The following is a 24,502-nucleotide window of genomic DNA, read 5'->3' as shown; positions in this document are numbered from 1 at the left end:
TCAAAAATTGGTGCACAGGCAATAGGTAATGTGCACTATGCCATTTGAGTTAATTATGTATAGAAGAGCTCAAGAGTCGTGCGGAATCCTGTTCATAAAAGATGTAATACATTACAAGTACCCCGACGGTACAGAGTGGCTATTTTTAGCAACCTGCAGGACCACTGCTCAGGCAAATAAAAAAATGGCCACAGGTGCCACAATGGAACAAGGTACAGGTAGATTGCAATAACGGACATTGTTTGGAATCTAGTCAGGAGTTTTTCCAAATTTTTGCTCTCCTGCAGGAATGGACAATCTGTACGAGAGAGCTCTGTACATTCGAAAGATCCTCCTGACCATTCCCAGATCAGTCCTTGTTGTGATGCGCTACCTCTTTTCATTTCTCAACCAGTAAGTTTATTAATACTAATCTGGGAATCCACCTATCTACAGTATTTGTGTATTTTCTAAAATGCTGTTTTTCCTCAGCCTGTCCCAGTACAGCGACGAGAACATGATGGACCCTTACAACTTGGCCATTTGCTTTGGCCCTACTCTCATGCCCACACCAGAGTGCCAGGACCAGGTCTCCTGTCAGGCCCACGTCAACGAGATAATCAAGACCATCATCGTTCACCAGGAGACTATCTTTCCTGATGCCAACGAGCTGGATGGGCCTCTCTATGAAAAGTGCATGGCAGGAGGAGACTATTGGTAAAGTATTATGACTGAAGCTGGCACCAATATAAATTTTGCAATGTTTTATGAAACACGGTTTCTGGTGTCTGTGTTGAAATCAAAGTCCAGAGGAAGAATGAAGATGAGGTCACTGTAGCACAATAAAAATTGGACCAGCTGTTTGTGGTGTGATTAGGGAATTATGAAATATAGGTGAAACTCAAAAAATTTGAATATCGTTCCAAAGTCCATTCATTTCAGCAATTCAACTTTAAAGGATACAAAACACTTTTTGGGGAATTTTGCCTATCATTCACAATTATTATGAGAGACATTACGTAGCGGTCACTGCTGCGTACCGATTCCCCACAGTACACAATTCAAGTGAAGGATAGGAAGTCTGCAAGATGAAAACGGACGAACGCCGAGGTATGGAAATTATGAAAGCCCACAGCAAAACTGAATTATTTGTGTAAAATGGATTAATACAAAGGGGCAGCACGGTGGCGCAGGGGTTAGTGCATGTGCCTCACAATACGAATGTCCTGAGTAGTCCTGAGTTCAATCCCGGGCTCGGGATCTTTCTGTGTGGAGTTTGCATGTTCTCCCCGTGACTGCGTGGGTTCCCTCCGCGTACTCCGGCTTCGTCTCACCTCCCAAAAAAAACAAAAAAACATGCACCTGGGGATAGGTTGATTGGCAACACTAAATTGGCCCTAGTGTGTGAATGTGAGTGTGAATGTTGTCTGTCTATCTGTGTTGGCCCTGCGATGAGGTGGCGACTCGTCCAGGGTGTACCCCGCATTCCGCCAATGTGCAGCCCCCGCAACCCCGAACGGGACAAGCGGTAGAAAATGGATGGATGGATGGATGGATTAATACAAGTTTAATGATGTGTGGCTACAGAACAAACAATCAAATGAATCGTTGAAGCTGGTGGATGGAAACATGTACGAAACACTGCGCTTTATGCAAGAAAACTTGGAACGTTGGGCATGAAAACATTGGAATGCTAAATTTGAGAGAGTGGTGAATACATTCATATACTTTGCAACAAGTATTTCTATGCATCTAATTTTCGTTCTACTTTTTTGCTGGTATGGATGTGAAATTGGTCTTAAGTTTTTTTCATTACTTATTGAAACATGCAAAGACCCTCATATAAAGATGCTTTTTGTTTCCCTTTCGTTGCTTGTGTCCCGTGCTGGCAGGTTTTTTTCCCCCCACCGGCTCGAGCTAATCAGCTATCTCAGCACGATTGCACACTTTGAGCAAAGCACATGAAGCCCTTAGGGAGATTTGTACTCTTGACTGCCTCGCTTCTTATAAAAAGAAGAGGCGGATGGTGACACGTTACCACGGGAGAAGACAGTCAGGGGGTAATCTATTCTGCAGAGATGTGTTTGCCAGCTCTCCCATGATGTCAGAGGGAGGCCATTTCGGAAAAGGAGGCCACACCACAGATGGGGGAACTAATCCTTATAGAATATGTATCATCATAACCACTGTTCTCACTTTCTGGGGAGTAAAGTTAAATGTGATAGAAGGGCCAGGTTAGATGTCAGAAGAATGAATAAATAGTATTATGTGAGAAATACCTTGCATGACTGTCTATTTGCTTTTGTGCCCCCACAGCGAGAGTCCCTACAGTGAGCACGGAGCGCTGGAGGAAGTTGACAATGAAGGAGGGACAGAGACACACACCAGTGAGGATGGTGAGTAAAGGCCTACAGTTGTTTAATATTGCAGTAGCGTTCATTTTAAGTAAAGCACATCACCATATTCATACTGTAAGTGTTGGGCTGAAATATACACTCGGGTCACATGTGCTTTCCTCAGGGTTAAACCCAGCTCACCGCAGCTAATCCCACCTTTCAGCCTGTTAAATGCAGTGCCCTTGAAGAACCAAGGGATGGACAGCTATTAGTATTCTAATGTTTCAGCCTCTTCCTTAGGGCCTTAGAACACCAGCATTCCTTTTATTCTCTATTTATCATGAACACCAATAGGCAGACTGTGTTTTAAGGTTTAGGGTTATATTTTCCAATTCCATCTAGGTTTTTTGTTTTTCAGTCATTTTGTTAAGAAACATTGTATTCACATTTTAATTGTGATTTTTTATTTTTAACCCCTCCTGTTTTATGTATCAAAGGAAAATGTCAAGCAGTTGAAAGACATAATACACATGATCTGAAATATTCGGAAATAATCGATTTTTAGATGCATCAGAATTCAAACAGGGACGATTATAAAATCCATTAGTAAACGTCAATAATCGCTATATTTATTGTAAATAAAGTAATGCAACTATAATTTGGTTGACTGCATCGAGCCACCTCACCGAGAGATCCGAGCAGCTCCTTTATTTTTGAAAAAACTTGATAATAAAGACCAACATTAAAGTACAGTAGCATAGTAGGCCTAAATATACATTAAAAAAGGCCTACTGAAATGATTTTTTTTTATTTAAACGGGAATAGCAGATCCATTCTATGTGTCATACTTGATCATTTCGCGATATTGCCATATTTTTGCTGAAAGGATTTAGTAGAGAAAATCGACGATAAAGTTCGCAACTTTTGCTCGCTGATAAAAAAAAGCCTTGCCTGTACCGGAAGTAGCGTGACGTCACAGGAGCTAGGATTCCTCACAATTCCCCATTGTTTACAATGGAGCGAGAGAGATTCGGACCGAGAAAGTGATGATTACCCCATTAATTTGAGCGAGGATGAAAGATTCGTAGATGAGGAACGTTACAGTGAATGACTTGAGAGGCAGCGATGGACTTATCTTTTTTCGCTCTGACCGTAACTTAGGTACAAGCTGGCTCATTGGATTCCACGCTCTCCTTTTTCTATTGTAGATCACAGATTTGTATTTTAAACCACCTCGGATACTATATCCTCTTGAAAATGAGAGTCGAGAACGCGAAATGGACATTCAGTGCCTTTTATCTCCATGACAATACATCGGCGAAATGCTTTAGCTACGAGCTAACGTGATAGCATCTTGCTTTAACTGCATATAGAAACAAAAGAAATAAACCCCTGACTGGAAGTATAGATAGAAAATCAACAATACTATTAAACTGTGGACATGTAAATACACGGTTAATGCTTTCCAGGCTGGCGAAGGTTAACAATGCTGTGCTAACGACGCCATTGAAGCTAACTTAGCAACCGGACTGCACAGAGCTATGCTAAAAACATTAGCTCTCCACCTACACCAGCCAGCCCTCATTTGCTCATCAACACCCGTGCTCACCTGCGTTCCAGCGATCGGCAGAAGGACGAAGGACTTCACCCGATGCGTTTGGCGGCCCGGAGACGTAGGAAGTCAAGGTGAAGTCGACGGCTAGCGCGGCTAGCGCGGCTAGCGCCCCAACAAAGTCCTCCTGGTTGTGTTGCTGTAGTCCGCTGCTAATACCCTGATCCCACCTACAACTGTCTTCTTTGCAGCCTTCATTGTTCATTAAAAAAATTGCAAAAGATGTCCAGAATACTGTGGAATTATGAAATGAAAACAGAGCTTTTTGTATAGGATTCTACGGGGTACCATAACTTCCGTTACTCGGACTTCGTCACGCGCATACGTCATCATACCGCGATGTTTCAGCCGGATATTTCCCGGGAATTTTAAAATGTCACTTTATAAGTTAACCCGGCCGTATTGGCATGTGTTGCAATGTTAAGATTTCATCATTGATATATAAACTATCAGACTGCGTGGTCGGTAGTAGTGGCTTTCAGTAGGCCTTTAAAAACAAGACAAAGGATTTATTTAACAAATATCTTTATTTTATTGGCCACTGTAACATTACACACAGTTTGAACAGTAACACTGTGTTTGAATATAGGAAAATAAACACTATACTTTAATCAAGTGATTCTTTGGCGTACCACTAGAGGGAGCCTGTGTACTATAACACAGTTTGAGAATCACTGGGATAAAGAAACGTTATCCATATATTTAAAGCTAAATGTTTGTATTTTTGTTCATTATAGGTATTAACAGTTCACCTTTTTCTCATTCCATGCTGCTTTTAGCAGCTCCGTCGTCAGTTGGACACCCCGTTTGAAGTTGTTCTCTGGGCGGAGAGAACGGCACATGACAAAAATGTTTGCAATCTAGTAGATTGAGCAGATAGTGTGATATTCTCCTTTTTAATAGATTTCCAAGTGTATGGCCATTCACTACGGTGCTCTTGATAATGTTCACCACTGCGAATGTTGGCACAGATGAATTTTAAAATTTTTAATCCTGTCTCCATTTTGCAAGTATGTTCACTGTTCCCATTTTAACAAGCTAACATTACATGATAACTTTTTGGCTTCAACCGACCCCAGGCCAAAGGTTCACAGCACAAATAGCAGGCCCATTAAAATTACTGCGGGAAATGTCGAGTTTGATATACAGCTGAGTCTGTGTTTTAAATTTTAATATTGCCGGCCATCATCCTAATTTAATCGTGGCAGCCAAAATTGTGATCGAGATCAAAATTGAATTAATTGTAAAGCCTTGGTCTCCACAAGATTTTTTGCTAGTTAAAAAGTTTCTAGAGGGCTCTGATCTTGCTAAATATAGCGACAACGTCATTAAAGGCCTACTGAAACCCACTACTACCGACCACGCAGTCTGATAGTTTATACATCAATGATGAAATCTTAACATTGAAACACATGCCAATACGGCCGGGTTAACTTATAAAGTGCAATTTTAAAATTACCGCCACACTTCCGGTTGAAAAACTCCTTTGGATATGATTTATGCGCGTGACGTCACAAAATCCACGGAAGTGGTTGGACCCCATCGGACCCGATACAAAAACCTCTTGTTTTCTTCGACAAAATTCCACAGTATTCTGGACATCTGTGTTGGTGAATCTTTTGCAATTTGTTTAATGAACAATGGAGGCTGCAAAGAAGAACGTTGTAGGTGGGATCGATCGGTGTATTAGCGGCTAAGTACAATACTTACAGCAACACAACAAGGACTACTTACTTAGCAGACGCCTAGCCGATGCTTGCCGCCAAACCCACGGATGAAGTCCTTCGTCGCGCCGTCGATCGCTGGAACGCAGGTGAGCACGGCTGTTGATGAGAAGATGAGGGCTGGCTGGCGAAGGTGGAGCGCTAATGTTTTTATCATAGTTCTGTGAGGTCCGGTTGCTAAGTTGCTAAATTAGCCTTAGCGTCGTTAGCAACAGCATTGTTAAGCCTTACCAGGCTGAGAATTTTTAACCGTGTAGTTACATGTACATGGTTTAATAGCATTGTTGGTCTTCTGTCTATCCTTCCAGTCAGGGGTTTATTTATTTTGTTTCTATCTTCATTTGAGAACGATGCTATCACGTTAGCTCAGTAGCTAAGTGTGTCACCGATGTATTGTCGTGGAGATAAAAGTCACTTTAAATGTCCATTTCGCGTGCTCGACTCTCATTTTCAAGAGGATATAGTATCCGAGGTGGTTTAAAATACAAATCCGTGATCCACAATAGAAAAAGGAGAGAGTGTGGAATCCAATGAGCCAGCTTGTACCTAAGTTACGGTCAGAGCGAAAAAAGATACGTCCATCACTGCCTCTCTAGTCCTTCACTGTAACGTTCCTCATCTACGAATCTTTCATCCTCGCTCAAATTAATGGGGTAATCGTCGCTTTGTCGCTCCGAATCTCTCTCGCTCCATTGTAAACAACGGGGAATTGTGAGGAATATTAGCTCCTGTGACGTCACGCTACTTCCGGTACAGGCAAGGCTTTTTTTTTATCAGCGAGCAAAAGTTGCGAACTTTATCGTCGATTTTCTCTACTAAATCCTTTCAGCAAAAATATGGCAATATCGCGAAATGAAAAAGTATGACACATAGAATGGATCTGCTATTCCCGTTTAAATAAAAAAAATTCATTTCAGTAGGCCTTTAAATTGGCAACAGTAATTATCCATTCTGTTGTCTTCTTATACCCCGGCAGAGCCGGTACATTAATGTGTTTTATCATCTTAACATCTTTTCTCTCTCTCTGAGTCAAGTTATAGTTCACATTTTTGTGATCTCATATGATATAATTGTACAACTGTTTTCTGCTGAGTTACAAGTACAGTAGAGCCTCTTACGGACTTAGGGTCTCGTCTGTAAAACTGTGGAATTCTGGCTCAAGGTATGCCAGACACCCAAAGTCATTTATTCCAATGAATAGCTTTATAGATGAGACCAATTAAATGGTAAGTTGTGCTGTCTTGTAGAGTGTATTGACGCTTATTAGTCAGATAGATGATCTGGACTTGTTGGGGTCACATTGGGCCATGCATACTGGAAGTAAAGTCATGTGATGCTAACCTTTTATCATGTCTTACTGGAATGAAATGGAGAGAAGGACCATAAAGGATGATGGATGATTGAACACGGTGCTCTGTGACATTATCTGTGTTGTGTCTCTCGCACCATCAATAAATTGATGCTTTAGGAGCTACTCATTTTTGACACAAAGTTAAAGTTAAACAAACTAGCATATGGATTTTTTTTTTTAATCATGTAGTAGACATGATTTTTTTATTGGATTGTGTGTAGTCACACTATTTTCCAGAAAAGTGGTAAAAATATTTATTTATTTACTCCCGGGTTGTGTTTGTAACTTTGAAATATTAGAATTTTTAGCCAGGCGGGCCCTGCAAAAGGATGGAAGTTTGTCGACTAAACCAGGAAAATTAAATATGCATAATTGATCGAAGCGAGAGGAAGAGACGTTCCACGCACCAAAGAGGGTCAGCTCTATTAACTGCCTGCCCACTGCAGTTAAGTCCAATTAATTCAGACAGTAAATTCCTGCTTGTCACATTTCATTGAAGTCACGTCTCATCCATTGCGTCTTTCCAGCCAACCCAGTGAGGCGAGAGGCTGCTACTAAAAGCTTTATTTAGAGGGGGGAAAAAAGGCAACATGGAAAATAAAAATAAAAAAGCAGTTACATCATTTGTCAGAGAATCATTTGCACGGGCCCCTAAAATATACATCCGAGCTTGTTCAAAACCAATAAAAGGTCCATCCATTCACTCCTATACTAGCAGTATGGTGGTCGTGTGTTTGGGTAAGACTGCAACTGTCCAGGGAACACACTTCTGACTTGAAGTGAGATGTGGGAGGAGGGCAGGGAGGAACAAAGATGCTATTTTTAGACCGGTGTTGCCGTTGCGCATATTGGCTTGAAGACTTATGCCTTTTAGCAGGACCACCAGCATTACAAGTCAGCAGACAGACTCCTAGTATTTATCCGTGGTCAGTTACTGCAGGTGTACTTTGTGTCTTCTCAACAAGGCAGCACAAATATTTGATTAAATAAATGTTATTTTATTGTTCTTCTTTTCTCTTTTAGGGTATACAAGTTGACTTTGTGCATGAAATGTTGGAAGAATAGTCTTCCTCAACATGTCCTGGTCAACCAAGGAAAACACATATTTCACTTTAGAGCAAGCACATTTTTGGAGAACGTTCGAGTGTCGTCATGCTCCATCAAAAAGCATAATTTGCGACTGGGGTCGGAAGTTCAGAGAGTATAGGACTGTGCAAAATCTTCATTCTGAAATCTCAAAGAGGAATGTGTTTGAGTAATTGAAGGTTTTGCGCGGCGTATACAAGTTTGTCTCAAACGCTGCGGAGAACATGACTTTTATGCAAAGCAACCGAGATAACTGAAACTTTGGGAAATAATCGTACACAGACTCAAGTTTAAGGTCGGCAAATTTCAAGAAATCGGGTTACCTTTTTTGGGGGGGTCCCCCTGTATTAGGGTTTTCCGGATTCCAATATTTTGGTACTGGTACCAAAATGTATTTCAATACTTTTCGATACTTTTCAAAATAAAGGGAACCACAAAGAATATATCATTGTTGCTTTTGTTTTAACAGAAACTCCTATGATACATTAAACATATGTTCTTATTGCACAGAAAGAACACATTTGGTATTAAATAACATGGTGAACATACTAGACAACTTCTCTTTTAGTAGTAAGTAAGCAAACTGGTTACAAAGGCTCCTAATTGGGCTGGTGACATATGCATTGACATCAATTTTGCCAAAACTATGGGGGATAAGTGATGGAAAATGGATGGATGGATTATTAATCTACTCTTTCATTTATTGTTAATATCTGGTTACTTTATGTTTTAACGTGTTTTATCTACACTTCTGTTAAAATGCACTAAACACTTATTATTCTGTTGTTTGGATACTTTACATTAGTTTTGGCTGATACTACACATTTGGGTATGGATCCAATTACAAGTAGTTACAGGATCATACAGTGGTCATTATTTCAGTTCTTCTGTTTCCAGGACATATTTCCTGAATTTATAAACAATAAAAAAGACAAAAAATGTTGTGGTAATAAAAAATATCAACGTAATCATTGTAGTATTGACTATTTACGGCTCTTGTACTTGCTATCGTTAAAATCAATATTTTTGTTGATCCACCCATTTGTTACATTCAGGACCGCCAGCTTGCTGTTAGCCGTTAGCTATTGCATCCTGCTACAGTGTTTAGTGAAGCATGTTTAACTATTCCTCGTTCTGCAGGGATGATACTTGTAAGATACGTTGTTTGTTTTTTGCCATGGAGGCGAAGATTAGTGATTTAGAAGTAGTTGAAACACTGTGCGGATGGACATTAGCCGCTAGCTAGCTGAAGTCGGGTCGCGGGGGCAGCAGCCTAAGCAGAGAAGCCCAGCCTTCCCTCTCCCCAGCTACTTTGTCTAGCTCCTCTCGGAGGATCCGGAGGCGTTCCCAGGTCAGACAGGAGACAAAGTCTCCCCACCGTGTCCTGGGTCTTCCCCGTGGCCTCCTACCGGGAGGAGCTCAATGTAAAGCCGCTGCTCCTCCACAGATGAGGTGGTTCGGGCATCTGGTCAGGAATCCCCCCCGCCCCCAAACGCCTCCCTGGGGCAGCAGGCTTCGCTACACATCTTAAAATAAAGCGTTGCGCTCTGCCGATCATTGTACTTTTCCGTCAACATTTGCATTAAAAAATAAGGGACATTTTTCATCCAATTGGATATAATTTATATTACTTTTTTTTGTGTTGCCCTTAAAATAAGGGAAATTACTGGACACTATTTAATTGTGAGAGTTTGACAGGGTTGACAGGTATGACGCTGTGAATCACAGAGCTAACATTCGTGTTTTCCCCCTCTGCTAATGCTACGTTGTTGTATGTAATGTATGGCATCTGTTATGTTGGACAAGTGCAGAGTTGCAGTACACATGTAAAACGTGTACAAAGCGCTTCTTGGAGCCACAAACACACTCTAAATAAAGCTAATTAATTAGCAATAGGAAGGTTCAAAATTATTTTGTTCAAAGTGTTTTGCGTAAGAGAGGTTTCTTACACAAAAAACTTTTAATACAAGAATATTGCAGCAATCTATCTGAAAAGACACGATGAACGCAATCGATTTAATTAGCTATAAAGCTAATAGACTCACACAGCGCCATGTTCCCAGTACGCCTTACTAAAAGCACTTTTTTAAGTGTTAAGGCTAGATTTTGGACAACAAAAACTATTTTGAGACCTTTTTTCGTAGCCTCAAATTGTGGTAAAGGAGTGTAACTCGAGACCTTTAATCTGATAGAGCAAATGTTGTGAACCAGAAGTGTCTCTTATTAAAAAGAATAACACAAAACCCAAAACGAGTGAAGTTGGCAGGTTGTGTAATTCGTAAATAAAAACAGAATACAATGATTTGCAAATCCTTTTCAACTTATATTCAATTGAATAGACTGCAAAGACAAGATATTTAATGTTTGAACTGAGAAACATTATTTTTTTTGCAAATAATCATTAATTTACAATTTAATGGCAACAACACATTGCAAAAAAGTTGGCACAGGGGCACTTTTACCACCGTGCTACATGGCCTTTCCTTTTAAAAACACTCAGTAAACGTTTGGGAACTGAGGAGACCCATTTTTTAAGATTTTCAGGTGGAGTTCTTTCCCATTCTTGCTTGATGTACAGCTTAAGTTGTTCAACAGTCCGGGGGTCTCGGTTGTGGTATTTTAGGCTTCATAATGCGCCACATATTTTCAATGGGAGACAGGTCTGGACTACAGGCAGGCCAACTTTACTGGTTTTGGGTTTTGTACAATGGAACCTCGTTTTACGAACCCCTCTATGTACGAACTTTTCAATTTACAAAAATATGCTTTGCGCTACAAACCAGTTTGTGTCAGGCAGCACATCCATTGATCTATCTACGGAGCTCTTTCCGTCAGCAGAGCGGTGCTGTTGTTAGCTACTCTGCTAAGTGCTACTTTGTGTGTTTTGTATGTATTTTGTGGCCTTTTTACAAAAAAAAAATTTAGTTTTGCTAGCGCAATATGAGCCTGAAGAAAGTAACGGACAAGCGATGTGTGGTTTGAAACATTCAGGAAGTATCCACACTGTTGATAACACTATTATTTATTGTAGGGAATAGTTTAATGATGATGATCTTTGAATTTTTAAACTGTTACTATTTGGTTTTATGTCCACAGGATGTAAAAGTGTTCAACGTAAAGAGCACAATTAAATCCTTCCAATGAATTATCGGAGGTACACTAAACCTGCACAAAAGTTTATTGACCATGTTTATTTCCCCTGTCAGCCATCCAGAGGTCCACTTGTACAGTTATCAGCTCAATCTAATTATCCGCACACGGACTGTCGTGCCCCTGAGTCATGCAGATCTCTTCTCACCAGCTTCTATAAATACGGCGCATCGCTTTCTTGAGGCGTGTGCTGGCACAGTCGGCACACTTCAACTCCACGTGCGTCAGCTGTCACACTGCCAGTACATCCACGTGTACCAACATCTGCAGCAGTGTTTGAGTGCATTGTGCACATCAGACAGACTTCTCCTTTTCAAAACCTCACATAATAATAATATCCGTGTCTTCCGGATGTCTTTGTCACGTTTGAGAGTTTTGCACCTGACCTGTCTAATCCTCTTGTGTTGACAGAAGGAGAGCCGATAGAAGCCATTGCCAAGTTTGATTACGTCGGGCGCTCTTCCAGAGAGTTGTCCTTCAAGAAGGGCGCCTCGCTGCTGCTGTATCAGCGAGCGTCGGAAGACTGGTGGGAGGGACGTCACAACGGTATCGACGGCCTGGTGCCACACCAGTACATTGTGGTCCAAGACATGTGAGTAAAGTTCAAGTTAAAGTACCAATGATAGTCACACACACACTAGGTGTGGTGAAATTTGTCCTCTGCATTTCACCCATCCCCTTGTTCACCACCTGGGAGGTGAGGGGAGCAGTGCCGCGATTGGTGCAAACTAGAGATGTCCGATAATATCGGCCGATAAATGCTTTAAAATGTAATATCGGAAATTATCGGTATCGGTTTCAAAAAGTAAAATGTATGACTTTTTAAAACACTGCTGTGTACACGGACGTAGGGAGAAGTACAGAGCACCAATAAACCTTAAAGGCACTGCCTTTGCGTGCCGGCCCAGTCACATAATATCTACCGCTTTTCACACACACAAGTGAATGCAATGCATGCTTGGTCAACAGCCATACAGGTCACACTGAGGGTGGACGTATAAACAACTTTAACACTGTTACAAATATGCGCCACACTGTGAACCCACACCAAACAAGAATGACAAACACATTTCGGGAGAACATCCGCACCGTAGCACAACATAAACACAACAGAGCAAATACCCAGAACCCCTTGCAGCACTAACTCTTCCGGGACGCTACAATATACACCCCCCCCCCCCCCCACACACACACACAAATTACAAGCTGCTGTTTTGAGGCATGTTAAAAAAAAGAATGCACTTTGTGACTTCAATAATAAATATGGCAGTGCCATGTTGGCATTTTTTTCCATAACTTGAGTTGATTTATTTTGAAAAACCTTGTTAGATTGTTTAATGCAGTGGTTCTCAAATGGGGGTACGCATACCCCTGGGGGTACTTGAAGGTATGCCAAGGGGTACCTGAGATTTTTTTTAAATGTCTGTCAAAAAGAACTGTGAAAAGAAATGCAACAATGCAATATTCAGTGTTGACAGCTAGATTTTTTGTGGACATGTTCCATAAATATTGATGTTAAAGATTTCTTTTTTTGTGAAGAAATGTTTAGAATTGAGTTCATGAATCCAGATGGATCTCTATTACAATCCCCAAAGAGGGCACTTTAAGTTGTTGATTACGTCTCTGTGTAGAAATCTTTATTTATAATTGAATCACTTGTTTATTTTTCAACAAGTTTTTAGTTATTTATATATCTTTTTTTCCAAATAGTTCAAGAAAGACTACAACAAATGAGCAATATTTTGCACTGCTGTATTTTACTTCTTTATCTTTTTTTTCAACCAAAAATGCTTTGCTCTGATTAGGGGGTACTTGAATTAAAAAAATGTTCACGGGGGTACATCCCTGAAAAAAGGTTGAGAACCACTGGTTTAATGCATCCAGCGGGGCATCACAACAAAATTAGGCATAATAATGTGTTAATTCCACGACTGTATATATCGGTATCGGTTGATATCGGAATCGGTAATTAAGAGTTGGACAATATCGGATATCGGCAAAAAAGCCATTATCAGACATCTCTAGTGCAAACACAACAAACTGATGACAGCATGAATCATGAGAATGATTGAGATGAGCTGGAATACATAGTGCCGCTTCCTATACAGTAGAACCTCCATCTCCGTTTGCAAACTTTTAGATGGAGCGAGGTATGCCTCCGTGTGCGAACCATGTCTCTGTGTACAAACACTTTATTGAGTCATGCCTGCCAGACAAAACACGGGTATCATTGTAGCAGAGGCGGGGCTCTCCACTTACCATATTTTCCTGATTATAAGGCGCACTGCCGATGAATGGTCTATTTAAAAAAAAAAAATCATATATAAGGCGCACAGGATTGTAGGGCGCATTAAAGGAGTCATATTATTATTTTTTTCTCAATGGAAAACACTTCCTTGTGGTCTACATAACATGTAATGGTGGTTCTTTGGTCAAAATGTTGCATAGATTATGTTTTACAGATCATCTTCAAGCCGCTTTCTGACAGTCGCTTCCGGATGCGCCGTTTTGTGGGCGGTCTTATTTACGTGTCCGGCAGCGTCTTCTCCCCGTCATCTTTGTTGCAGCGGTGTAGCGTGCAAGGACGGGAGTGGAAGAAGTGTCAAAAGATGGAGCTAACGGTTTTAATGGCATTCAGACTTTACTTAAATCCATAACATCTCCTCATCCGGAAACAACAACAAGGCCGGAAATGTGTCCAGTGAAAAACCGTCCGACCGGAACTCTCTAATAACTAACGTTCCTTGGGTGAATAATGTAAACTCACTACACCGGTATGTTTTAGGGCTTGCATGGCGAGTTTACTGACATATTTAAGTAAGAACTTGACACTACTTTATATTAGAAATGGCAACAGTTATGTTATGTTTGTTTGATATACAGTACTGTCTAGCACTTCAAAGTGTACAGACTTTCACTAAAAAAATTGACTTTTGTCGAGGCTGGAACTCAATTTTTATATTTACATTGTTTATGGGGAACGCTGCTTGAATATTTAAACATTTCAAATTTAGGGAACCCTGTTCAAGAACCAATTAAGTTTATAAATCGAGGTTCCACTGTACTATAATACTATACAGTACACCCTACTATTGTACTCCTACTACTATTTGATCAGCTTATATTACTTACACTTACAGTGATTCACCTAAATAGTGTCCCAGAAAACTACAACCTATCTCTGACGTTGGGTTGACATGAACTAACATGTTTAGAAATCAAAATAGCTTGGTTTTGTCATTTTTTGTGTGTGTGATTTAAACATTTTTAAATGTCACAAGCCTGTTCGTGCTTTTAAAGTGGTAGGTATCTCAGAAAATGTAACTCGATTTGTCGCTAGTCGTTTTTGTTTAGTTTTTTTAAACAATCAAAGGATTTTGAATGCTCGTTAAATATAGTCAGAAAGTTGCTAGGTTTGTGACATTGATCTCTGCTATGACTTCTTGTGCAAACTATTATGACCTTTTATAAGAAATCAGAGTTATACATCAAACATATATTAACGTTGTTCCCCTAGAGGAAACTGGGTAAAACATAGCACACTGACAAAGCTTAACCTATTGTTACTATAACAATCTACAAGGTTAATACAGTATGCTTCTCTTTCCCTCCATTAATCTGCTTTCTTTAGTAATTAATTACATATATGTATTGTTGCATTTGAAACAATTGTATTGTTGATAATATAGGTAATTATTCCTATTATTCGTTATCAATAGTGCTATTTCTATTGGTACTTTATTGCTATTTGTAGTGCAATAATGTTAAGTGTCATTTCTATGTTATTATTTACTTCACTAACTGCTTCATTGCTATCACTTTTACCATCATATTTGTACATATCCTATTTGCTGATGTTGTTGTGGTTGTTGTTGTTGTTGTTGTTGTCTCTCTGTGTTATCTCCTCTTGTCCCTGCAATTTCTCCCTCTGTCTTCCTTTTTTTTCTCTTTCTATCCCCTCCTGCTCCGGTCCTGCTCCGCCTAACAATAATATAAATCCATTTAATGAAGTCAAATGCAAATAAGGCAACAAGAGAAGTATCCCACACTTTTCTTTTTGTAAATTAAATCTGTACAGCAAATATGGGCATCTACATCAACAATATGATTTGCCTGAGTAGCTGGACAGGACAAAAAAACAAAAAACAATCAGAGTTATGATGCCATCTACTTTACAGAGTTGTAACAGTGAGCTGCAGTCACAGACAGTCCCATTATAATGTGTTTATGAGCCAGGGCGTTAGATGGTAGCAACAAATCTTATTGTGGCGGTGCACATTTATCCGTGGCAAATAAAAAAGTATAATAGAAACACTTCTAACCAGCTGAGGACAATTTTTTTTCCAGTACCTGTACATCTTTGTATTACTTTTTTGTTCTTAGCTTTGACTAAGCTACTAATGCAAGCTGTTAAACTCTTTGTAAGAAGGATGTATGCTTTATAGAAGACAATAATATTAAATAATAATAATAATTTATTGACACTGTCAGAGAGGTGTTTTTACTTTATAACTGTGCTGCATCATACTGATTGGTGTCTAATATTTTAAATGTTACATGAGATTTATGTAATTCCTCAAGATTAGACAAGCCTCTCGGTATTATGCATTATAGTTCTTCAGAATGATTGTTCAAGTGAAAGTCAAACCAGTCATGCTGTCATAGAGGAACCTCTCCTTGGACTCTCTCTTTTAAAACTCTGGTTATTTGTACCTGTGGTATTATTGTCTATAGCAGGGGTCGGCAACTTAATATGTTGAAAGAGCCATATTGGATCTAAAATACGAAAAAAAAACATCTGTCTGGAGTTGCAAAAAATTAAAAGCCTTATATAAGTGTTATAATGAAGGAAACACATAATGTAAGTGTCTATATTAGCTATATTAGACTACTATCAAAATTACTTTAAAAGTCTTTTATAAGTGTTATAATGAAGACAACACATGATGTAAGTGTCTATATTAGCCTACTATCAAAGGCTGACGCAAATCTTCGTTGACAGAAATGTTGTATTTTAATTTTATTCTACACGTTTTTGGAACATTGGAAATCATTAGTAAAATGGAGGCTTCTCACAGGATGAGATAACTCCTGGAAATTACTGGCTTTTAATGGCCAAAGGTATAGATGTGTGTGTCCAAGTTTAAAGAAACGGCAGGCTGTCTTTTTCTAATGGATTTATTACAATCTTTGCAAGCTGGGTAACGTTTGCTGTGGTCTGGAACAATATGGCACAAAAACAACTATGAGAAATGCAGCCAATATTACATACAAATAATGTGTCATGAGACATGTAAATATAAATGAAATACAAAGAGGACATAATTAAAGGAAATTAAATGAGCTCAAATATACCTACAAATGAGGCATAATTATGCAATATGTACATACAGCTAGCCTAAATAGCATGATAGCATCGATTAGCTTGCTGTCATGCACTGACCAAATATGCCTGATTAGCACTCCAACAAGTCAATAACATCAACAAAGCTCACCTTTGTGCATTCACGCACAGCATAAAACGTTTGGTGGACTAAATGAGACGGAGTGACACATCTTTCTGTTGCAGCATCGGAGAAAGTTGTACATGTAAACAAACTGCAGTGAGTTCAAGGATCGCTGAAATTCGTGGGACAAAACTGTGCGCGCCAAATACTCTCATCAGTGAAGCATGTTTAATATAAACTGGGATTTCTGACAATTAGGAAGGTTTGTGTCATATTTGTTCTCCTAGAGAAAATATATTAAAACAAAAAATAAATGTTTTTCTTCATCATTTTCCATTTTCACACATCTCTGAAAGAGGTCCAGGGAGCTACTAGGGCGACGCTAAAGAGCCGCGGGTTGCTGACCCCCGGTCTATGTGTTTGTGTTTTTCTACCTGCCTTAGGTCAATGGATGCAATTGAGCTTCTGGGCTAATTCCAGCACATTTATGTTGAAGCTGTTTTTACACATTGATTAATATGCACTGTCCTAATTCAAATAAATAAGAAGAGGAACTCCAGCCATGTCTTTTCCTGCCCACAACTATGGCCCCTCTTTATTACTGTGGTGCTGCCAATTCCCAGAGTCACGAGGTGGCCCCTCTGTGCCCTAACAAGCGCACCCTCTGCCATGGTGACGGCTGGTGCCTAATGAACTGATTCACTGTCTTGTTAGGACTGCAGCATATTCCCTCCAAACCCCACAAAATGGCCATTTAGAGTTCTTGCTGTGCTCATGCCCTGCCTCTGTGCCTCCATCCATAAATCACCAGAAGGGGCATTGCTGATGTCCTCTCGCTTAATGAAAAGAGCAGGAGGATTTACCGCTGTCCAGATGCCGTCACATCCTGCCCTCTACTAAAACCACCAAGACGGCTGAGCGGTGCAAGTACCCAGCCTGTCGTGATCTTAAAAGGGCCCGTAATAAAACATGCATCGCAGAGACCACTTCAGCGCTTCCTCTAAAAGCAGCTAAATGTTACCTTCAAGCCACCGTCTAATAACACAGCTCATTGAACGCATCCAGCTGGCTTGTGTGTACAGTACAGTACAGTACAGTACAGTATGCGCTGCATCATCAGGGCCACTGAAAGCCATAGAAATGTGACTCATTTCAATCCCTGAGACACTCGCTGTCACTTCCTCCTCTTTCTGTGTCTCCAGAGATGACAACTTCTCAGACACTCTGAGCCAGAAGGCTGACAGCGAGGCCAGCAGCGGCCATGCTGCAGAGGACAAATGCTCGGGAAAAGACATCAGTCCCGCCACTGACACCAGGATCTCGGAGGCCTTCATCACCAGGTTGGCGCGACAAAATCTAGTTTTGCTTGGTTTCAGTACTGACTTTATCGCATTCGCTGACGAGCTGTTTTTTACTGCCCTCTAGAGGTCTGGTAAAACCACTGAATTTACTACATACAGTTGGGTCCATAAATATTTGGACATTGACACAATTTTCAGTATTCCAGCTCAGTACAACACCACAATGGATTTGAAATGAAACAATCAAGATGTGCTGTGACCCTTGTGTGGTGTTCGGGTCTGTGGGACCCGTTTTCATTTTTTATAAAAAAATAAATCTTACATTTAATTAATTTTTCAAACTGAGACTCACTGACTTTGGCTCATTTTCTGTGAAGAACATATATCAGAATACATATTTAATAACCACACACCATACACCCCCCCTACACATTCCTATTATATATAATAATAATAATAATGGATTAGATTTATATAGCGCTTTTCTAGACACTCAAAGCGCTTCACAGAGAAGTGAGAACCCATCATTAATTTTTACAACTCATTCATTCATCATTCATTCACCGGTGTGAGTGGCACCGGGGGCAAGGGTGAAGTGTCCTGCCCAAGGACACAACGGCAGCGAACCTGCAACCCTCAGGTTTCTGGCACGGCCGCTCTACCCACTACGCCACGCCGCCCCATATAAGATGTCCGGGTCCACTGGACCCGGGGCTAATAGAAGTGTAGAAATTGATGTTCTGTGTACCACACGCAACCAAAAACCCATCCACCCACACACACAGCAGGCCTAGACAGGAGGAGGACAGAGTGTAGGTACACAGAACATCAGAGGGTCAAATGTGCGAGAAAATGAGAGCAGACAGTGTTGACAAACAATGTTGCAATGTGGGAACCACAGGTGCAGAAACACAAAAGAAGAATCCCTGTGGGATGCAGAAACTGGCAGAGAAATTTTCCGTGCAACGTTCATATTGTTGTTACTCAGCCAGCAATTGTGGGTCTGATGGACCCGTTGCTTTTTGTGGCTTTTAATGCCTCACAATCAAACACTTTTATGTTTAAATACTGAACAGATGTTTATTGGGATAAGGTAAACCTCTGTTCAGTATTTTAACATAAAAGTGTTTGATTGTGAGGCATTAAAAGCCACAAAATGCAGCGGGTCCATCAGACCCACAATTGCTGGCTGAGTAACAACAATGTGAATATTACACAAGGGTTAAGTGCAGACTTTGAGCTTTAATTTGGGGGTATTTACATCCAAATCAGGTGAACGGTGTAGGAATTACAACACATTTTATATGTGCCTTCCACCTTTTAAGGGACCAAAATAAATTTGACAAACTAACCTAATCATGAACAGTGTTTCCCACACATTCATTTATTTGTGGCGGCCCGCCACGAAAGAATTACGTCCGCCACAATTTTTTTTTTTTTTTGGGGTCCTGTCCAGCTTCTCAGGCAAATCATATAGTTGATGTAGATGCCCATATAGGCTGTTCAGATTTACTTTACAAAAGAGAAGTGTAGGATACTTCTCTTGTTGCCTTATTTGTATTTGACCACTACTGTTTTCTGTTTATTTGTTACTGACTGTGGCAGGACACCTCTGCCTCTGTTTCACTTTATGTTGCTGGTAAATAATATGGTTGTAGTAGTAGGCTCAATTTAAATTATTTAGTATGCACTAATTAAAGGGGCAGAGCTTTAAGAGACATTTTAGCTTTTATATTTTATAAGATATATTTTTTGTAAGAATCACAATTAATAAATATATTTCAGTGAATAACTTATTGTTCAAATCTGTATATAAATATGTACATAAAGTGTTGTAATTATATTGTAAAATGGATGGATGGACGTTTAAAACAAAACTGTTATTATTAATTAGTGAGTATAAATTTTTTGAGCCTTTTTAGAGAAAATCATATTGTAGTAAATTATGCAAATTACTCGATGATGTCAAGGTGACCACGCCCATAGCCACGCCCCCACCGCCACAGTTATCTTGGCAGTTTATGGGAAACACTGCATAAATCATATTTCTTACATGAAAAAAAACTTGGAGTATGCATTTTTTTTGCGTCTTGAGAGGAATAAGTGCAGCCTTTCTCCTATGAGTGTACCTTCAGCGTTAAAAAAAAAAGTGGTTCCATTGGGACTGCTTCTAAAATGTCCATAAAAAGTGGCAAATGTTTCCTGCTTTTTGGAAATAGAGCACAACGCCACGAATTGAAGCATGAATACAGGAATGTGCAGTAAATGAGTGTCTCCATGGTGATGCACTGTATAGTACACAATGCACACAAAATCATTTAAATAAGGCGGTCTGCACCACTTTACAATTGCACACGCAGTGTAAGTAAATCACACCGATAGTACACGCTATTTTATAGTTTGCACAAAGTGTTTACTGCGTGGTATTTGGATATTAGTAAATCAAGTGTTTTACCACCAACTTGCAGCATGTGAATGGGCGCTGGCATTGCAGCAGGCCCATAATAATAATACATTTATTTTAGAAACATTCACCTTTTAAAAAACCCAAGGACACTTTATAATATACAAATAAAATAAGGTCCATAGAGGGAGAGGCAGGTTAGGTGGCGGTGCAATAGGGATGAGGTCGAAAATGTTAAATAATAAAAAGTGTCTTGGTGTCACCATCGTTGGAAGTGATTCGGCTGGAGTAATATTATGATTTAGTTTGGGTGATAGTCCTTGTAATGTAGAGTCTGGGTTTGTGCATTCTCCTGTGGATGGTAAGGCCAGTCTTTTTATGGAGTTGCTCAAGCTGGCGACATTTAGCTTCTAATTTCCGGAGCTCGGCGGTGTACCAGGGAGGGGTTGTGGTGAAGAAGACAGACCGGGATTTTACTGGTGCAAGTGAGTTTAAAATGCTGCTTAGTTCTTTCATGTAGCGTGTTAGCAGTGCATTGGGGGAGGAGTGACAGTAACGCGCAGTATTGGCCTAAAAAAACTTATTTTTTTAAATGTATTTTTGAAATGCTATTTACAAAAACTACGGAATGTTAATCAATTTAATAAAAGAAAATAGAGCAACCTAAACCAATCCTAGCTTTACAAATCTACAAAGCTTATAAAACATAAAAATACAGTAAAAAAAAAAGAAAACCAAAAATGTATAAAAGAAACCGTATCAATAATAATAGTAATAATATAAAAATAGTTGTTTGTTTTTTAACCAAAAATAGATTCTTAAAAAAATAGTAAAAAAAAAAACAATTCCAGAAAATTATGAATCTATTTTGAATCGGGTTAAAGAAAAGTCTCAATTTGTTGGTTGTGAATGTTTTAATTTTCTTTTATATTTAAATTTTTTGGAGCACTCCTGGTAATTAATGACTGACTGAGTGATCTCAATTGCAGTGGCATTCACTGTGGTGTGATTTGTTCAAGCAGACAGCTCCCTCTGCAGGCCACTAATAGTTACTGCAGTTGTTTTTTTATGGAATGTTATTGCAATCAAAAGTATTTAGACAGTGAATTTGACTTTATACAAGCACCTTGTGTGCAATTGCATTAAACACATGTAATCCCTACATGCTGTACTGTTGTGAAAACCACAATTACAGCGTGATTGTTTTATTTTAGCAATGCTGTTAAACACAAAGTAAGGGTACAGTAGTGTGTTATAAAGAAAGTAAGGGTAGTCTGTTATTGTACATATTGATGACTGTTTCCTACGCATTCCAAAATGACGCATGACAGGCTAATTGGAGAGTCTAAATTGTGTGTAAGTGTTATTAGGATTCAGTGAATGTGTCCTGTGATTAACTGCTGATCTGCCTCTCGCTGTAAGTCAGCTGGGATAGGCTCCAGCTCACTCATGACCCTGTTCACGATAAGCGGGTAGAAAATGAATGATTTTATCTTTTTCCAAATACCTAACTGCAGTAATGAAGTATTTAGCATGGTGAAGAAGAAAGTATTAAATGAAAGTGTTAACATGTATGATTTTCTCTTCACTTCTTTTGCAGCAGGCACAGAAAACGTTTAGATCCACCATCCCGCCGCCCTCCTGCTCGCCCCAGCGATGCCCACTGTAAGGTCCATCCCTCCCAGCAGGGTCACCCTGCACACGGAGGCACCCCCGAGATGGGCTCGCCAGTCCTCGGCCACTTCAGTCCACGCGACATGCTGCGCAGTCGCAACCATTTGCCTGCGGACAGCCCAGAGCGTCGGCGCCGCACCGGCCACGGCAGCCTGAGCAACATCAGTCGCCACGAGTCCCTGAAAAAGATGGAAAGCCCGCCCATCCGCCGCTCCACCTCGTCGGGCCAGTACACGGGCTTTAGCGAGGCCCACCACCATCGCCACCACGGTGGCAAGCCCCTGGACCCGGAGACCATCGCACAGGTCAGCGCGGGAAGAGCGGCGACGTGACCGCGGCTCCCTCCACCGTCACAGCCCCGCCCTGTAACAACCTAGTCAGTCCCTGTCTTCTGCTACCGTGTCTTTGTGTGCTAACTACACGCAAGAGGGCAGCTTGACTTGAGGGATTTTCATCACACATTATATGCACTCGCCCACATGACACACGCTAATCACGCTCGCTGCACGGATTTCAGATCTCTCGTGATGGCAATCTGAAGCCAAATGGGACACATGTAGGATTAATGTAGCATGGCTTCCCAAGCTCAGTATGAGGGTCATTAAATAATGCAATCATTACAACTAGTTTTTATTTTCATCATCAGATAAATCACAGCAACATGCAATTATTTATGTAGTTGTTCAAGTTCAGATGTGTAAGATTTAGAATATCTTGATTGGATCATATTGTATATGTAGAAGAGGCTGTTTATTCATATTTCATCAATTTACCGTATTTTTCGGAGTATAAGTCGCTCCGGAGTATACGTCGCACCGGCCGAAATTTTAGAATAAAGAAGGAAAAAAACATATATACGTCGCATTTTTGGGGGACATTTATTTGATAAAACCTTACACCAAGAATAGACATTTGAAAGGCAATTTAAAAAAAATAAAGAATAGTGACCAACAGGCTGAATAAGTGTACGTTATATGACGCATAAATAACCAACTGAGAACGTGCCTGGTATGTTAACGTAACAAATTATGGTAAGAGTCATTCAAATAACTATAACATATAGAACATGCTATACGTTTACCAAACAATCTGTCACTCATAATCGCTAAATCCTATGAAATCTTCTTCCTCGTTGTCGCTCCTGGTATGCGCCGCTCCCTTTCTTTCTGCTGCTCGATCGCCGTTTTCTGCTGCATATTTCACTACATCCAGCTTGTAATCTGCAGTATATGATTTCCTTTTCGGTGCCATTTTTGTTCAGCCCTTCTCAGTTTTTATAAGTTACCGCCAATGTTGTAGCAGTCAGCATCCCATGACCCACAATGCACTTCTGCCTTGATGCACCCCCGCCGAATTCTTATTGGTTGACGTGTGTGTGACGATTGCTGACATTTGCTTCGTCTCTTACGCGAATGACCTAAATAAAATTATTTGATATTTTAAGGTAATCTGTTAATAATTTCACACATAAGTCATAAGAGTATAAGTATAGAACTAGGAAAAAAACTGCGACTTATAGTCCGAAAAATACGGTATTGCACGTGAGGATGAGCATACTTGTTTAAAAAAAAACATTTGGTAGAGTCATTTGTTTGTATTTAAGGCTCTTGATGGCCAGAGGCATGAAACTCAAATGTCTTTCTTTTAATGAAAAGTCTGTAAATGATGCTGTTTAGCTTCTATAAAGTTAAACTGATAGTCACACACACACTAGGTGTGGAGAAATTACCCTCTGCATTTGACTCATCCCCTTGTTCCACCCCCTGGGAGGTGAGGGGAGCAGTGAGCAGCAGCGGTGGCCGCGCTTGGGAATCATTTTTGGTGATTTAACCCCCAATTCCAACCCTTGATGCTGAGTGCCAAGCAGGGAGGTAATGGGTCCCATTTTTATAGTCTTTGGTATGACCCGGCCGGGGTTTGAACTCACGACTAGGGATGTCCGATAATGGCTTTTTTGCCGATATCCGATATTCCGATATTGTCCAACTCTTAATTACCGATACCGATATCAACCGATACCGATATATACAGTCGTGGAATTAACACATTATTATGCCTAATTTGGACAACCAGGTATGGTGAAGATAAGGTCCTTTTAAAAAAAATTATTTAAACAAAATAAGATAAATAAATTAAAAACATTTTCTTGAATTAAAAAAAAAGTAAAACAATATAAAAACAGTTACATAGAAACTAGTAATTAATAAAAATGAGTAAAATTAACTGTTTAAGTGGACCAGCAGGACGCACAATCATGTGTGCTTACGGACTGTATCCCTTGCAGACTGTATTGATATATAATGTAGGAACCAGAATATTAATAACACAAAGAAACAACCCTTTTGTTGTCCCGCCATCAGTGTGTGTGTGTGTGAATGGGTGAATGTGGAAAATAGTGTCAAAGCGCTTTGAGTTCCTTTAAAAAGGTAGAAAAGCGC

General features: G+C 40.0%; 1 protein-coding gene across 4 annotated transcripts in view; it reads left to right on the top strand.

Annotated features, from left to right (window-relative positions):
• srgap1a (SLIT-ROBO Rho GTPase activating protein 1a) overlaps positions 1-24,502 on the top strand; it is a 132,687-nt gene that overhangs the window by 105,782 nt on the left and 2,403 nt on the right. For 2 of the 4 annotated variants that reach the window (XM_062035413.1, XM_062035412.1), the window contains exons 16-21: positions 288-393; positions 472-696; positions 2,296-2,375; positions 11,650-11,830; positions 17,888-18,025; positions 21,991-22,369. In XM_062035413.1, coding sequence (XP_061891397.1) covers positions 288-393; positions 472-696; positions 2,296-2,375; positions 11,650-11,830; positions 17,888-18,025; positions 21,991-22,369 — 1,109 coding nt within the window. Of the gene's footprint in view, positions 1-287; positions 394-471; positions 697-2,295; positions 2,376-11,649; positions 11,831-17,887; positions 18,026-21,990; positions 22,441-24,502 lie in introns of all 4 variants that reach the window. The other 2 variants (XM_062035415.1, XM_062035414.1) reach the window with 2 other exon arrangements.

The sequence above is a fragment of the Entelurus aequoreus genome, linkage group LG24, assembly GCF_033978785.1.
Source record: "Entelurus aequoreus isolate RoL-2023_Sb linkage group LG24, RoL_Eaeq_v1.1, whole genome shotgun sequence".
Taxonomy (NCBI): Eukaryota; Metazoa; Chordata; class Actinopteri; order Syngnathiformes; family Syngnathidae; genus Entelurus; species Entelurus aequoreus.
Note: the sequence above shows the minus strand (reverse complement) of the source record. Positions and strands in the feature narration are given on the sequence as shown.